The following is a 13,211-nucleotide window of genomic DNA, read 5'->3' as shown; positions in this document are numbered from 1 at the left end:
CTGAGTCGTCACCGCAGTCTGAGTCTCAGCGTCTCTCCACCTCCCAGATACGCCAGGTGCTACTCTCTCCCATTGCCTTCTCACTTTCCAGTAGCGTCTTGATGCACAGATGTTTTAATGAGTCACCTTTCCCCTACTTTTCCTTTTGCTGCTGTGCTTCCAGTATCGTGTCTGGGCACCACCGCTAAATGAAAAGTCCGGATCTCACTCCGTGTCTTATGGCTTTTGATCTTTCACTTATGTCGGATCTGCTTTTGAATTACTCTTTGGCGGGTGGCATGAAGCAGAGACTGACTTTGGTTATATATCTAGCATATGGATTTAGCTGTCAGGCCTCGAGTTGTAAGACTCAACAGGTAAAGGAGCTTGCTGTGAAAGTCCGGCATCAGTTCAATCCCTGGGATTCACATAAAGGGTAGAGGGACAGAACTGATTGCCCAAAGTTGCCCTCTGATGTTTCCGTCCCACACACATCACACACACACACACACACACACACACACACACACACACACACACACACGGGCTTTTCTTTTAAAAAAGAATATATGTAGTTGTAGTATCTTGTCTTTCAACATAATTTATTTCATGGCATATTTGTATAATTTTCTTTTTTCTCCACTTTTAAAAGCAGGACTTTGCTATTTAGCCCAGGCTGGCCCAGAATTCATGATCCTCCCGCTTCAGCCCCCCAGATGCTGGGCTCACAGGCATGTAGCTGGGCTCACAGGCATGTAGCTGGGCTCACAGGCATGTAGCTGGGCTCACAGGCATGTAGCTGGGCTCACAGGCATGTAGCTGGGCTCACAGGCATGTAGCTGGGCTCACAGGCGCGTAGCACACATCTGGTACAATTAGATTTTAAGTAAGGCTGTGTTTACTAGCTGGCTTGCAAACTTCCTGGAAAATCTAACATCAGCTTTCTCAAGCCAGTGCTCGTGCAGGCTGGCCCTGTCATCCCAGCAATATAACTGCCCAGGGTGTAGACAGCTTTCAGAAGGCTGGTTTGGAGTTTCCGTGAGGACTCTCAGGAGGGTGATACAGTGCTTACAGCTCAGGCCGGGCGGCTGCTGTCAGCCTACCTAGCATCTCCCTCCAGTATCTGATGTCCCCTTCAGGATTTGAGGAGTAGAATGTGGCCTGGTATTAATTCCCCCTCCTGGCCTAGTGGCAGCTGTATGTAACAGGGCTTTGAGTAGAGACCTAAACGTCATCTTGAGGTTCAATGAGAGCTCCTTGCTGTGTCATGAGGCCACATACAGTGTTCCGGATAACATTTGAACTCGATAAGATCGTAATGTTTTAGCATACACATGACCCATTGGGTTTGGGGAGAAGCTATACTTCAAGAATTCATCATGGCAATATTTGGGTCATACTTCATGGGTTGAAAGAATGATGCATAATTTTTTCTGAAATTTTGTCTTACAGTCCTGCATTTTAGTTTCCTAATCTAGGAAGCCCCCCCTCCCCCCAAGGTCAGTTCTGATTGCTATGGTCATCCTCCTGGTTGAAGGCTCAGAACCTCAGAGTGAGAAGGGCCCGGCTCTGGATATTTCACGGATCTACAAATGTCATTGTAGGCAAAGAAGAGATTTGAACCTTCTGGAGTAGTCACTGCGGATAACTGTGGATGTGTGTGACTTCCGTGTGTTTGTGTGTGTGTGTGTGTTTGTATATGTGTGTGTTTGTATGTATGCGTGTAGGGGTGTGTGTGGTATGTGTATGTGTGTGTGTGTGGTGTGTATGTTTGTATGTATGTGTGTAGGGATGTATATGGTATGTGTATGTGTGTGTGTGTGTGTGTGTGTGTGTGAGAGAGAGAGAGAGAGAGAGAGAGAGAGACAGAGACAGAGACAGAGACTGGGATTCAGCAGAGAGCCCTTTTGCACGCCAGGCAAGTGCTCTATCACTGAGCTACACACAGCCCTTTTTGTATGTTTTATTTTGAGATGGGGGATAGACCTTGTAATCCTCCTGCCTCAGTCTTTTGAGTAGCTAGGATTACAGTGTGGCAACACCACACCTTTCTTAATGTAGGGACAAGAGTGTTGTGGGGTTGTTGAGGCTCCTTGGGGGTACTGTACCCCTTCTGACAGGGAGAAGAAAGACACCCATGGTAAAGTGTGATTCTCACTCATAGGCTGACATAAATCCTGGGCCACACAGATGATGAGGAATGGAGGCATCAGAACCTACCCACCCTACCCCGTCTGCCAAGGACCAGCCAGCTCCTGCCCCTGGTGTTCCTGGGGGCCCAGGAGGGCAGGCCTCACCTCGCCTGACCCTGGGTCCTGTCATCCTGCCACCAGAGCAGAGCCTGCCGCAAGCTGTTTTCCTGAAGGCCTTGCCTGTCCCACTGTACCACACAGTACCTCCTGGGGGCCTCCAGCCACGTGCACCCCTGGTGACGGGAAGCCTGGAGGGGGCCAGTGTTCCCTTCATCCTCAGCCCTTTGCTGCAGCCTGAGGGGCCCAGTCCCACCCAGATGGGCAAGCCAGCCACCCCGGCCCTGACTGTGAACATTGTGGGTACACTACCTGTACTCTCCCCGGGTGTGGGGTCCACACTGGTCAGCACAGGCAGGGCGAAGAATGTGGGTAAGTACCTATGCCCGCACTGTGGCCGGGACTGCTTGAAGCCCAGTGTGCTGGAGAAACACATGCGATCCCACACAGGTGAGAGACCCTTCCCGTGCACCACCTGTGGCATCGCCTTTAAGACTCAGAGCAACCTATACAAACACAGGCGGACACAGACACATCTCAACAACTCTCGGCTATCCTTGGAGTCTGAGGGGAGTGGGAGCAGCCTTCTGGAGGAGGGAGACAGGCCTGGAGAGACTGCCTCAGTGGATAGCCAGGGAGATGAAGGAGCCCCAGAGAACTCCCTTTCTCCAGGTACCCATCCAACCCTTGCTGCTAGGAACAGGGAAAGAATGGCAGAAGCTGCTCCTTCTCTAGGGGCCACACTCTCCCACAGGGAGGTCCCCATGGACCAGACCCAGATGGTGTCGCCTGAGTTTCCACTAGCCAGCCCGCAGCCTAGGTGGAAGCTGCCTGAACCAAAGCCATCCTCCCTGCAGAGACAGCAGGAGACATGCTCAGAGAAGCCATGGGATTCCAAGGCCTTGGAGGGCCAGCTGAGAAAGTGTGAGAGCACAGACTCGGGCTACCTGTCACGCTCAGACAGCGTGGAGCAGCCTCCCGTTGCCTCCAGCCCCTTGCATAGTCTGTCGGAGCACAGCGCAGAGTCTGAGGGGGAAGGAGGTCCTGGCTGTGGTCCTGCAGGCAACAGGGCAGAGCAGGGAACAGCAGGGGCCAGCCTGGAGCTAGAGAAGAAGAAACTGGAGGAACGCATCGCCCAGCTCATCTCTCACAACCAAGCAGTTGTAGATGACCCACAGCTGGACCACGTGCGACCCCGCAAGACTGTGTTGTCCAAGCAGGGCAGCATCGACCTGCCCATGCCATATACCTACAAGGATTCCTTCCACTTTGACATCCGGGCACTGGAGCCCAACCGCAGGAGGGCTGCCCTCAGCCCAGCTCACTCCACCTTCACACCCCTGGAGAAGACCAGACCCCTCTTCTTCCACTCTGTTCCCACACAGCTCTCCACCACTGTGGAGTGTGTCCCTGTCACCAGAAGCAACTCGTTGCCTTTCATTGAGGGTTCTAAGTTGTGGCCAGAGCCACGGGATCTGCAGGAAGCCTTTCCCAGGATGCAGAAGGCCCTGAGTCCCAGGCTCACCCCATCCCGGCTGGGAGACCGCCCAGGACTGACCTTGGCAGGCATCCCCAGTGGTCACCCTCGGGCCCTGGTGAGACAGGCTGCTGTGGAGGACCTGCCGTGCACACCTACTGGAGACTCTTCAGCTATTGCCGAGGACCAAGATGGGAAGAGAGCCATGGCAAAGGATGGGGCTGCATGCAAGGGCAGAACCAGTAAGAGGTGTAGCCAGAAGAAGCAAAAGATGTTCTCCCAGGAGAAATGGCAGGTGTATGGCAATGACACATTCAAGATAATATACCAGAAAATGAAGACCAACCAGCAGGGAGGACAGAAACACAAGGAGGTGAAGCAGGGCCAGGGGTTGGAACTGGACCTGCCTCCCCAGGAAGAAGGGATGCAGGGTGCGGGCCTGTCTCAAGATGGTAAGATCCATGTTCTTGGGGACCCTACAGCTGGGCCTAAGCTAGGATCATGGTCAAGTCGTCCGTCCCTGGAGCACTCACCGGGGACTGCATTTCCGAAGCAACTGAAGGCAGTGGCCAGAGCCAAGTCATCTCCCACCCTGGGCAGCACAGGTGCCCTCTGTCTAAGCAGCAAGAGCCCTCTGCTCCTTCCATGTGGGAAATCAGACCCGGGATGCCAGCTGCCTCCAGAACCTGCGCCCCTTCAAGGAAAAGACTTAGAAGCTCCTGAAATGCCTTTGCCAGACCCTAGTCATGAGGTTTTAAAAGAAGCCTGTCCAGGGAACCAAACTGTCCTCAGACAGCCCAGTGGTATGTCTGTGGGTCCCCAGCTTTCAGAAGACAAGTTACCCTCGGAGAGAAAGAGACTGAAGGTGGAAAGGCTGGACCATCAGGAGCAGCCAGGTCCTCTGGAAGCTGAGATCTCAGGTGGCTCTGTGTGGGCTGGTTCCCAGCCACCCCAGAAACAGGACAGTAATTCTGTGGAAGTTCTAGGCAATGAGAGTATCCAGCATGTAGACATGGCCCTGGTGTCCTCCGATGCCTCCTCAGATGTTTCTGCTGTTGCCCTGAAGTGGCCTGGACTAGGGGACAAGGACCCCACACTGCCTTCTGTACCGAGGACTCCTGGGCTCCACTCCCTGCTGCCTGCCCAGCCCCGGGATCCTGGCGTCCTTGCTGCTGTCTCAGGTGGCTCCTTTGCTCCCAAGTACCTTCTTAGGCTACCTCAGGGAGAGAAGCCCTCACCACATGTTGCTCCAGGGCCTGGGGAAGGCCCAGATTCTCACTGTGTAAGCACACTGCCTGGAGAACAGGCCCTTCTTGCTGGATCAGAACTGGGAACGCTCCAGCCATCTGGAGCATCCTCAGGCCCAGGTGAGGCAGGTGGTACCCCAGAGGACCCTAGCTGGTCCAAGTCAGTGGATGGAAGGGAAGAAGCACAGATGGGAAGAGAGAAAACAGACAGGACCAACAGCAGCATCCCCACAGCTGAGCACTCTTCTGACCCCGACACCGGCACCACCCAGGAGACAGCCTCTACTCTGCCAACTCACCCATGTGATACCCATGTAGCCCAGGATATAGTAGGTGAGAACCATGCCATCCATTGCCTCTGCACAGACAGCCCACCAGCAAGAGCTAGAACATATGGGAATCTCTTGAACCCTTGGACATCATCTCAGAATCTGGGGACGCCTGAGAGTGCCCTAGCAGGTCCTGCTCCAGAGACCAAGGAAGGGCTGCCTGCCTGCTTCCCCTCTCAACCACATTATTCCCTCACATCTTTCACAAGGCCCCACGGTGTATCCCTGGGCCAGCAGAAAATGGCCTTGTCACACCACTTAGGAACCCCCAGAAGCTGTGAGACCCCAAGCTCCTTCCCCTCCCTTAAGGCTGAGCCCCAGCTGACATGGTGTTGCTTGAGTCGCAGCCTACCCCTGTCTGCAGAGCAGCAGAGGGCAGCTCCTGGGCACTTGGCTTCACACTCACCTGATAGAAGCCTCCAGGGTAAGAATAACAAAGTGCTGCTGTCCAAGAGCAATGGAGGAAGGACCAAGACAACCCGAGGAGGAGGAGGAGGAGGAGGAGGAGGAGGAGGAGGAGGAGGAGGAAGAGGAGGAGGAGGAGGGACTACACAGGCACCTGAGGTACCACCAGCTAAGCCTGGGGACTTGGGAAGCATGAGACTGAGGCTGGGAGAGAGATGGGAGGGACACAAGGAGGTGAGTGGGGAGGGAGGGAGGGAGGGATCGAGGGAGGGAGATCTGTCTCTGTGGATATTACCACCGTTATGATATTTTCTATTTCCAAAGGAGGCTTTGGCTGCCACATATGGGTGGGAAGAAGTAAAGGCCCTAGATATGAACAAAACTAAACTAATTCATAAAAATAAAATGGTAAAGAACTATTGTACTAGCATCTGGGTCATGGTTGAGTTGAAGTGCTTGCCTCACAAGTTTGAGGACCTAAGGACCCACATTTGAAAAGCCAAGTGTGACAGCAGGCCTGTCCAATCCCAGCACTGGGGATGTGGAGACAGGGAGATCATTGAGGCTGGTTTAGATTAGCCTCAGCAGCAAGTCCCAGGCCAGTGAGAGACCCAAAACACAATCTGGATGGTTTCTGAGAGAAGACACCCAAGACTGTTCTCTGGCCTCCACAGGCATGTACAACACACACACACACACACACACACACACACACACACACACACACACACACACACACTCAGACACAGAGCCATAGACTCGCCACACATACATACATACAAAGAAATATTTCACTAGAGCATCTAGGTAAGTGTGATTAGACATAAAACTTCATTTTATTCCTGGTAACAGACCAAAAAAATCACTGCCCTCAATTCTCTAGGTCATCTAAGAATCAAACTATACTTTAAAAAATATTTTATTTTCAGTTATGTGTATGGGTTAGGTGATTCACAGATTATCAGCTCCTCTGGGCTTTTAATGACATGATGACAACATGCCTGGTGTTTTCAGCTTCCCTACCCAACAGTCTCAGGGATGAGAGCCCAGGACCAGGTGTCCATTCCACAGGGGAAGAAAGGACTGTGCCATAGGAGGGTGAAGATATCTCATGAGAACAGCAAGCAGAAGAAACTGAGGCTTCATTCCAAGAGGTAAGATATGTGACCTTCTCTTCCCCTTCCATGCTGGCCCAGTACCAGTAACCCAGGAACTGAATGTGGCATTCAAATGGCAGCTCACCCCCAGAGGTAGGCTCCTAGTCCATTGGTCTGGAGTTCTACAGCTCCAGATCTGCCTCTGTTTACCCATAGCCCACCCAGAATGATCCTACTGACCATGTAACTGTTTACTGATGTCTTTCTAAGAAAGGGAACACAGTAAATATTTGACATAACCAGGTAGAAAATACATCCATCTAATTTTAGTCCTGAGATAATGTGTTGTTGCTTTTAATGCATTCTTAATATTTATAAGCAAATGTGTCTTTTGAGGACAAAACTAAAAATCCAGAGAAGCAAAGAGACTCTCTCAACAATCCCAAGAATTGGGAATAACCCTCTGAACAATCAGAGCCACTGTCTTTTAGACAAGATCAGGGACACCTTTCAGGAGGCCTTAAAAGCTCAGCAGCAGCTCTTGGGACAAGTTCATCAAGCAAGGGGTCTGTCTAAAAATTGCAGCTACATCATAGAAATCAGATTTCACACTGTATTTCCAACTCCTCTCAAGTTATCAGAAGTTCTAAGGACACGGGACTTGCTTTCTTGAGTGGCCATAGGTGGCCAGAGAAGAGTAGTAGCCACCTGGTAGGCTGAGAACTATGCTTTGTGCATGTCTCAGTTCCCACCACTCTCCAGCATTGGATTTTCATCTATGTTTCTCAGCTGCATCATACGCCTACCACCATAGACACTTGAATTTGATGATCTTAATATTTGATCTTGTGGAAGCCAAGAGAGGACATCTCTATCAGGGAACTGCTCTATAAGTGTCTTAAAGGTGAACTGTGGAGTTGGGGTAAAGGGGAACAAGGAAGTTCTGAGCACGGGCCTTGTCCTAGTTTTTAATTGTTTGATAAAGTGCCGTGACCAAGACATCTTATAAAAGAAAGTACTTCATTTAGGACTCATGGCTCCAGAGAGTTAGGGTTAGTGACCATCCTGATGGGGAGCATGGCAGCAAGCAGGCAGGCATGGCAAGGAGCAGTAGCTCATCTATTCATGTGTCTGTCTGTCTGTCTATCTGCTTATCCATCTATGTATATATCCATCATCTATCCCATCCATCCATCCACCATCAGTCATTTATATCAACTACACATCCATTCATCCATGTATCTATCAATCATCTACATCATCTATAATTCTCTCTCTCTCTCTCTCTTTCTCTCTCTCTCTCTGTTTCTAACTACCAACCTACCTATTTACCTACCCATCTTTTCCTGGCATTTGCTATGAGGTGTTACATTCTGTGAATGAGGCTGACCCTTCATTAATGTTTGTTGTTTTTAATCTTTTAAATGATGAATATAATTTATAGAATCCTGTGAAAGTATATATAGTATGAATTCTTTATCTGTTAAAAGTCAGGTATGAATTCTTCTGTCTAGCATTTAGTTTTTACATTTTTGGTTATTAGCCTAGCCTTTAATGGCTGAGTCATCTCTCCAGCCCTAGCATTTAGTTTTTAAAGTCCATTTATTTGTCTTGTCCTACAGAGTTGACCCATACTACTTTTCCATCCCTTGATTCATTTTGGACCATCCTTCTGGTATTTTCTTCTGCCCAAAGTGCACCCTTCAGAATTCTAGCACAGAAGAAGCCTGCTCTGCCTGTCGTCAGTTTGAAATAGCTGCATTTCATTCGGGTGTTGGGAAATATTTCTTCTGGCTACTGGGTTCTAGGTAAACACTCTTTCTCAAGGCATCAACCCACCATCTTTAGTTTCTACTTTTGGTTGAGAAGTCCACTGCAAGCCTTGTCCATGGAATAGCTTTATCTCCAGCCACCCTTAAAACACTCTTCTTTTAGTATTTGTGTTCCATCATTTTACTGTGATGTTTGAAGTTAGATGCTACTTTCTATGGATCCTATCAGGAATCCACTGGGCTTTGATGATCTTCCTAAAAATTCTTCGCCATCATTTCTCAAATATGGTTTCCATCCTACCTTCTCCTTTTTTCTGACAACATGAAAGTAAAATATCTTAGACTTTCTCTTCCACTTCTCTGTGAGTACGTACACACGTGTAGTCATGTTCTTGTGTGTGGTGCATATGTGTGCACATGCATATGTGTTCCTGTGCATATGAAGGCCAGGAAACAGCCTTAGGTTTGTTCTCAAGTTCACTTTTTTTTTTGAGGCAGGGCCTCATTGGCCTTTACCTTTCCCAGGAATCTGCTTGTGTCTGATTTCCCAGACCTGGGCTTACAAGTGTATGCTACCATGCCTGTTTGTTTTTTGGTTTTGTAGGTGGGTTCTGGAAATACAGCTCAGGTATTTGTATGGTTCAAGTCTTCATGCTTGTGCAACCAGCACTTTGCCAACTAAGCTATCATTCTGGGTTTTGTTGTTGTTTTATTGGAAACAAGGTCTCACTGTGTAGCCCAGGCTGATATGCTCTGGTGATCCTCTTGCCTCAGCCACCTGAGTGTGGGCTTACAGTGTGCACTGCCAGGTCTGACTTGCATGTCTTCTACCTTAATTAACTTTTGTCTGTTTGTGCCACAGGTGGGTGTGTTGTTCAGTGGTATCATTAAAAATTTGCTAATTCTCTTAATTCTTTAAATAACTTTTTTGTTAAAGCTTTATTGAAATATAACTGAATTTTAATAAACTATACATCTTTAGGACATAATTTAAATAATTTTGACATATATACTTATGACACCAGTAGTAGAACTAAGATCATCGAGAGATAATCACCCCCAAAGTTTCTGTCATCTCTTTACAATTTCTCTCTTCTGTCTACTCTGCCCCTCCAATTCCTAGTGTACCTCGAATGTGCTTTCTGTCATTGCATATTTGTTTGCCCGTTCTAGACAGTGAGGGAAACAAACTCACACTCTGTGTGCCAGGTGCTCTTCTCTGAAGTTAGCTTTCCCAATCACCTTGATTATTCTGGGGGTTATCCATTCACATGCTATAATAAAACACAATAAAAATAAAGCAATAAAAATCCGCCTAGGGGAGGAAGACTTTATTTCAGCTCACCATTCCAGATTATAATCCCTTATAGCAGGGTTGTAGCAACTGGAAGCAGCTACCACATCGCATCCACAGTCCAGAGCAGGGAGAAATGCACGCACACATGCACAAGAGCAGGGAGAAATGCATGCACACATGCACAAGAGCAGGGAGAAATGCACGCACACATGCACAAGAGCAGGGAGAAATGCACGCACACATGCACAAGAGCAGGGAGAAATGCACGCACACATGCACAAGAGCAGGGAGAAATGCACGCACACATGCACAAGAGCAGGGAGAAATGCATGCACGCATGTGCACTTGCACACATGCACACATGCACACTCACATGCGTGTTCGCTCACCTGCTTACTTGCTTGCGCCTAGTTTAATTTCTCTGCTCTCAGATAGTTCAGCATTCCCTGACTAGGAACTGGTGCTGCCCATGGTGGGCTGGGTTTTCCCACATCAACTCACATAATCACAACAAGCCTCCTGAACCCACCAGGCCAACCTGAGCCAGAAAATCCCTCATGGAGACCCACTTCCCAGGTTGTCTTAGGTTGTGTTCAGTTGCCAGTTAGAACTAACCATCACATCTGTGTTGTGTGCATCAGTGAGTTTTTTCTTCTTGGTTTCCGAGTAGTGTGCCACAGGTGGCTATGTCCCCGAGGACAGACATGTGACTTGTTTCAGTTGGGGCTGTCATGAAGAAGGTGACTGTAAATGGCCAAGTCTTTGTATGTACACATGCTTCCAATTCTCTGGAATAAAGCCCTGCGAGACGAGTGACTAGACTAGGAGTTTTTGAGAAGTTGGGCAACTGACTTCTGAAGCTGCCACCTGCACCAGTTCCCCTACAGTCTGCCCTCGTCTGCCAGGCTGGGTTTTGTCAGCTGCCATCTTTTCAGTAGGTGTGTCAGACAGTGTGCTATGGTTGGACTTGGCATTGTCCGAGTGCCCATTCCCACCTGGCAGCTCTGGGAACTCTCTGTTTATGCCTCGTGCCCATTGGAAACACATTGCTCACACTCTGGTGCCGAGGTTTGAGAATTCCCTGTACATTCTGAGTAGATGCCTTCTAATCTAGGTAGATTTCCAAGGACTTCCTTCCAGTGTATGGCTTGTCTTTGTTTACTTTTTGTTCTTTAAAAATGAGTTTTTGAAATTATATCATTTTACCCTTTCCTTTCTTCCCTCTGAACAATTCCTATCTAACCTTCCTTGCTCTTTTTCAAATTCAGGGCCTCTTTTTTAAATTGCTGTTACATACATACATACATACATACATACCACACACACATATATACACACACCTAAATATATACATGTTACACACACATACACATACACACACACCTAAATACATACATTCTACACACAAATGCACACACACACACACGTACACACACCTAAATACATACATACTACAACATACACGTGCACACGCATGCACCCTCATGCACGTACACACACACACAACACACACACACACACACACACACACACACACACACACACACACCTAAATACAAGCAGCCCGGTCTGCACAATGCTACTTGTATGAACCTTTTCAGGGCTCACTGTTCGCTACTGGAAATCCTAATGTTGTGCTCCTCCCTGGAGAAGACTGCTCCCCCCTCTCAACTCCCCTCCTGTGTTGCCTGTGTTCTTTGTGTAGGACTTCGGCCTCCTGGCTCTCCCCATCCATGTCAGAATGTCTACTAGTGTTGTCCTTGCTCTGTTCATGTTTAGGCAGCTGTGCTGGTGAGATTCTTGAGAAGCTGCATAAAGTCTCACCAACATGGCTGCCTAAATATTCTTAGTTTTTGTTTTTGTTTTTTTACAAGTGCTTGAACTTAGGACCCTCTTGTCTCAGGCGTCTGAACGTGGGACTTAGGCATGTGTTCCCATGCTTGGCCCAGATTGTTCTTTTTGTTTGTGTGTATGTTTGTGTGTGTGTAGGGGGGTACTTGGGGTTAGACCAGGGCCATACGAGTGCTGGTTGACACACCACCACTGTGCTGTATCGCTAGTCACTGATTTTGTTCTCATAACTGTGTCTTAAAGAGCGATCATCTTTAATTCTGATGAAACTCATTTTCTTCCTCTTTCCTTGCCATCAAGCCTACTTTTCGTGTGAGAAGTTTCTTACTAAACATGACCGTACATTCCCATCTATCGTTCTGTACCTTAGGATTCAAATTCCAGCCTCTTCACATTCGGCTTAGCTTTCATTAATGATGTGAGTTATAGATAGATGCTGTGAGCTTTGCAGGGGGCCACATGACCTATTTGTCCATTTTGATGCAAATTTTGATTATACCACCTGACCCCAGGACTTTCTTTGTCAGGCTAATATTACAAAAGACAAAGACTGCTTGGAGAGACAAGGAGGTGGAGGGAACTTTGATAAGATTTTAAAGGAGAGTCTGTGGAGAAAGGGTAGGTAATCTTTCCAACCAACAGTGTCCAGCCTGGAAGACATCTCCCTGGTAAGTGGAAGGAACCTCGTGGGAACCTTCCTCTGTAGGGAGCCATGGCTTCCTCACACAATGCCCATCAGGCTGTCCATTTGTCCAGGGTTTTATTTGAGATATAAATCTAATCAATGCTCTCTCATCTTGACCAGGAGTCTGTAGCCTCCCATGTGGCCTCTTCTTGGTTGACATCCTGTTTTTATTGGTCTGATTTTAAAAATATTTTATTACATTGATTTGTTTGCTTGTTCTGTGTCTGTTGCGGTCAGAGGACAATGTGCAGGACGGGCTCTCCCCTTCCACTGTGTGGCTGAGGCTGGAACTCAGGCTGTCAGGGTTCCAGACAAGCAGCTTTACCTGCTGAGCTATCTTTCAGGACAGCCCGCTGATTTTTAAATGTAGTTGTTCGTGGATATTACGTTTTTATCTCCAAGAAGTTAAATTCATTTTCAGAACTGCTTGGTAAAAATCTGCTTGGTTCTCTTGCTCTTTATTCTTATTTTCAACCATGTGTGTGTGTGCGTGCGTGCGTGCGTGCGTGCGTGCGTGCGTGTGTGTGTGTGTGTGTGTGTGTGTCTGTGTTCGCACGTGCGTGCGTGTGTAGAGGCCAGAGGTTGATATCCAGCATCTTCCTCAGGATCTTTCCACTTTATCTTTTGAGGTGGAAAGTTCTCTCACTGAACTTAGAGCTCATGAATTTAGCCTGGCTGTCTGGCCAGCACATTTCAGGCACTTGTGTCTCCACCATCCCTGCACTGGAACTGCAGACTCCACCACTCCACCACCCACCATGCCAGGGACTCCAACCACCCACCATGCCAGGGACTCCCATCACCACTCTGCCAGGCTTTTTGA

General features: G+C 48.4%; 1 protein-coding gene across 1 annotated transcript in view; it reads left to right on the top strand.

The window, feature by feature from the left end:
* Positions 1 to 2,179: 2,179 nt before the first annotated feature.
* Znf831 (zinc finger protein 831) overlaps positions 2,180 to 13,211 on the top strand; it is a 63,224-nt gene continuing 52,192 nt past the window's right edge. The window contains exons 1-2 of the mRNA XM_035446343.1: positions 2,180 to 5,845; positions 6,701 to 6,840. Of these exons, the coding sequence (XP_035302234.1) occupies positions 2,180 to 5,845; positions 6,701 to 6,840 (3,806 nt within the window). The remainder of the gene's footprint in view (positions 5,846 to 6,700; positions 6,841 to 13,211) is intronic.

Source organism: Cricetulus griseus, chromosome 6 (assembly GCF_003668045.3).
Source record: "Cricetulus griseus strain 17A/GY chromosome 6, alternate assembly CriGri-PICRH-1.0, whole genome shotgun sequence".
Taxonomy (NCBI): domain Eukaryota; kingdom Metazoa; phylum Chordata; class Mammalia; order Rodentia; family Cricetidae; genus Cricetulus; species Cricetulus griseus.
Note: the sequence above shows the minus strand (reverse complement) of the source record. Positions and strands in the feature narration are given on the sequence as shown.